At 36.3% G+C, this 2,686-nt stretch overlaps 1 protein-coding gene across 1 annotated transcript; it reads left to right on the forward strand.

Moving 5' to 3' along the window:
* Positions 1 to 4: 4 nt before the first annotated feature.
* On the forward strand, positions 5 to 2,211 carry LOC110037791 (myosin-9-like; the record flags this gene model as incomplete). The annotated part of the gene is given in 3 exon segments (XM_020742505.1): positions 5 to 682; positions 685 to 1,884; positions 1,927 to 2,211. Coding segments are annotated over 3 exon segments (2,163 nt in total), but the record flags the coding sequence as incomplete, so codon positions are not given.
* Between the last annotated feature and the right edge of the window lie 475 nt (positions 2,212 to 2,686).

Below are 2,686 nucleotides of genomic sequence, written 5' to 3' on the forward strand. Positions count from 1 at the left end.
CGAAGAACTGAAGCAGTCGTTACAAGAGAAGACGAGTGAGCTCGACGAATGTTTGCTTGAGCTGCAACTGAAATCTGATGCTTTTAATATGGAAAATAGAAATTCTGAGGAGTTAAAGCAGCTGTTAGCTGAGAACAAAGATCAGCTGGAGAATTGCCTTCTGGATTTGCAACAGAAATCAAAAGATTTACAGTTTTTTACTGAGAAGAACTGTGAGCTTGAGAAGTGTTTGTTTGATCTCAAACGAAACAGCGATGCTTTGAAGCAAGCATTAGCTGAGAGAGACATTGAAATTGAGAAATCCCTGCTCGAGTTGCAGGAGAAAACCTTTTTTGCATTGAATACTCAAAACTTGGTTAGTTCTTTGCAGGAATTGGCCTCAAGTAGAGATAAGGCCCTAAAGGACATAGAGGAGAGTACTCATGATATTGATTTCCCTCATGATCTCATTTCCTTGGATATCGTGGATAAAATTAGGTGGCTTGTAACAAAAGCACGTATATCCGCTGAGATTTTAAAGGAACATCAGAGAGCCAAAGATGTTTTTTTTTCTGTTGGTGCGCTAGAAGCTGTTTCATCAACAACTGAATTAGATTCTCAAGTTGAGTGGCTTGTGAGATCTTTCACTCAATCTAAGGATGAAGTTAGTAAGCTGCAGAGTAAACTCAAAGAAGTTGAGATCATCTTTTAATTAAGCTTGAAGAACTCAAGGTCGATCATAAAAATTTTGCAGAAAACCTGGCAGTAATTTCATCTGAAAAGGAAAGATTTTTAGAATTTCTAAAAGAGGTAACTGAAACCAAGCTGGATGATCAGCTTTCTGTTGACACGGATGCAATGTTGGAGAAATCCATTGTTTATCTCAGGGAAAAGATGAAATTATCCTTGAATGATCATTGGAAGCTGGAAAACATGCAAAAATTATTGCATGTAACTTCTGTTGAACTGACATTATTTGAGAAAATTGTTGAAGAACTGCTAATGGATGGATTGAAGATGACAAGTCTGTCTGAGGAATTAGGGACAGCATTGAAGGAAATTTATGCTTTGAAAAACGAGAAGGAATCCATGAAACTTGAACTAGAGCGACTTGAGGAGAAAAACTCTCTCATCAGGGACAAACTTTCTATGGCTGTGAAGAAAGGAAAGGGATTGGTGCAAGAACGTGAAGGATTTAAATTTGCTCTGGCTGAGAAAAGTTCTGAAATTGAGAAGCTGAAGGAAGATTTACAGCTTCAGGAGTCCAAAATCTGTGAATACAGGGAACGAATTAAGAGTCTTTCTGCTTACCCAGAACAGGTTCAAAAGCTGGAGGTCAAAGTTGCTTCCTTGAAAGATGAAAAAGAGCAGACTGAACATTTTTTGAATGAAAGCAAACAAACCTTGAAAAGATTAGTTGATTCTATCAATGATATCGCTGTCCATACTGACAAAATTTTTGAAGCTCCTATAGAGAAGGTTGAATGGATTGCGAGGCGGATCAATGAAAGAGAAATTGCTAATGCTAACTTAGAACAGGAGCTAGAGAAAGTAAAAATAAATGCTGATTTGAATTCTAACGAGTTAGCTGAAGCTCTTGAGACTCTGAAGTCACTAGAGATGGATTTACACAATAAAGAAGAACTTATTCATGATATTTATGATGAAAAGAACACCATCGAAGTTAGTAAAACTAAAGTTGAAGAAGAGTTACACAAAGCAAGAGAGGAAAGCTTCATGCAGGCAAGCAACCTAGCTGGTGCTCATGCAGCCATGAAATCTCTGGAAGATGAGTTATTATTTGCAGAAGATAAACTTTCTGCACTTGATTCAGAAAAGAATATAATTGTATCAAAAAAAAATCTTGAGATTAGTGCTTTAAATGCCAAATTAGCTGAATTGATGGAGCTCTCTAAAACTCAGGGTAATTCAGAAAACCAGTCAGCTGAGGAGCTCTCCAAAACTCAGGGTAATTCAGAAAACCAGTCAGCTGAGCTTCTTTCCGAGCTCAGAAAGCTCCAGATATTTATGACAAATGAGGGATTATTTCGCTTAATGCTTCAACAATTTCATAATAAGGTGGAGGGTTTAAAACATGTGTGGATGCTGGTTCAGGACATTCATGATAATGTGACGGCAAAGGGTCTACATATTCACCCTGACATGGAGGTGCATAGAAATTTAATCCCGTTTTTTCACCCACAACCCTTCTGTTCATTTTCTTTCTATATGGTTCAGTTCTACTTTTATGTTGGCAAATTTACATACGTAGCACCTAATTCTTATTTATTTACGTTTTCATATCTAAACTTCTATATTTATATACATGCCAACTTGTTGCTTTAAATTTATGCATGAAAACATGGATTTAACTTTGAAAAAGTGTTAATAGTGCTATTTTTTATGTGATATTAAACATTTGAGTGCTATGTATGTAAATATTAAAGTTTAGGTGTGAGATATGTAAATACATAAGAATTGTGTGCAATTTATGTAAATTCCCCTTCTGTGTTTTTTCCTCTACAACATAACATTTGTAGTTGTTAGCGAGAGTGGGTGAGACTTCAGTAGTAGTTAGGTTTTCTTCATTGCAATCAATTTTTGTTGTCATGATTTGGAGCTAATTGAAGTTATTGAACATCCTTCTCACAAATGCAGGAGTTAGACTCGCGAGAGGAATTCTATTTTGCTAGGAAGATGAATTACC

Source organism: Phalaenopsis equestris, unplaced genomic scaffold (assembly GCF_001263595.1).
Source record: "Phalaenopsis equestris unplaced genomic scaffold, ASM126359v1 Scaffold225097, whole genome shotgun sequence".
Lineage (NCBI taxonomy): Eukaryota > Viridiplantae > Streptophyta > Magnoliopsida > Asparagales > Orchidaceae > Phalaenopsis > Phalaenopsis equestris.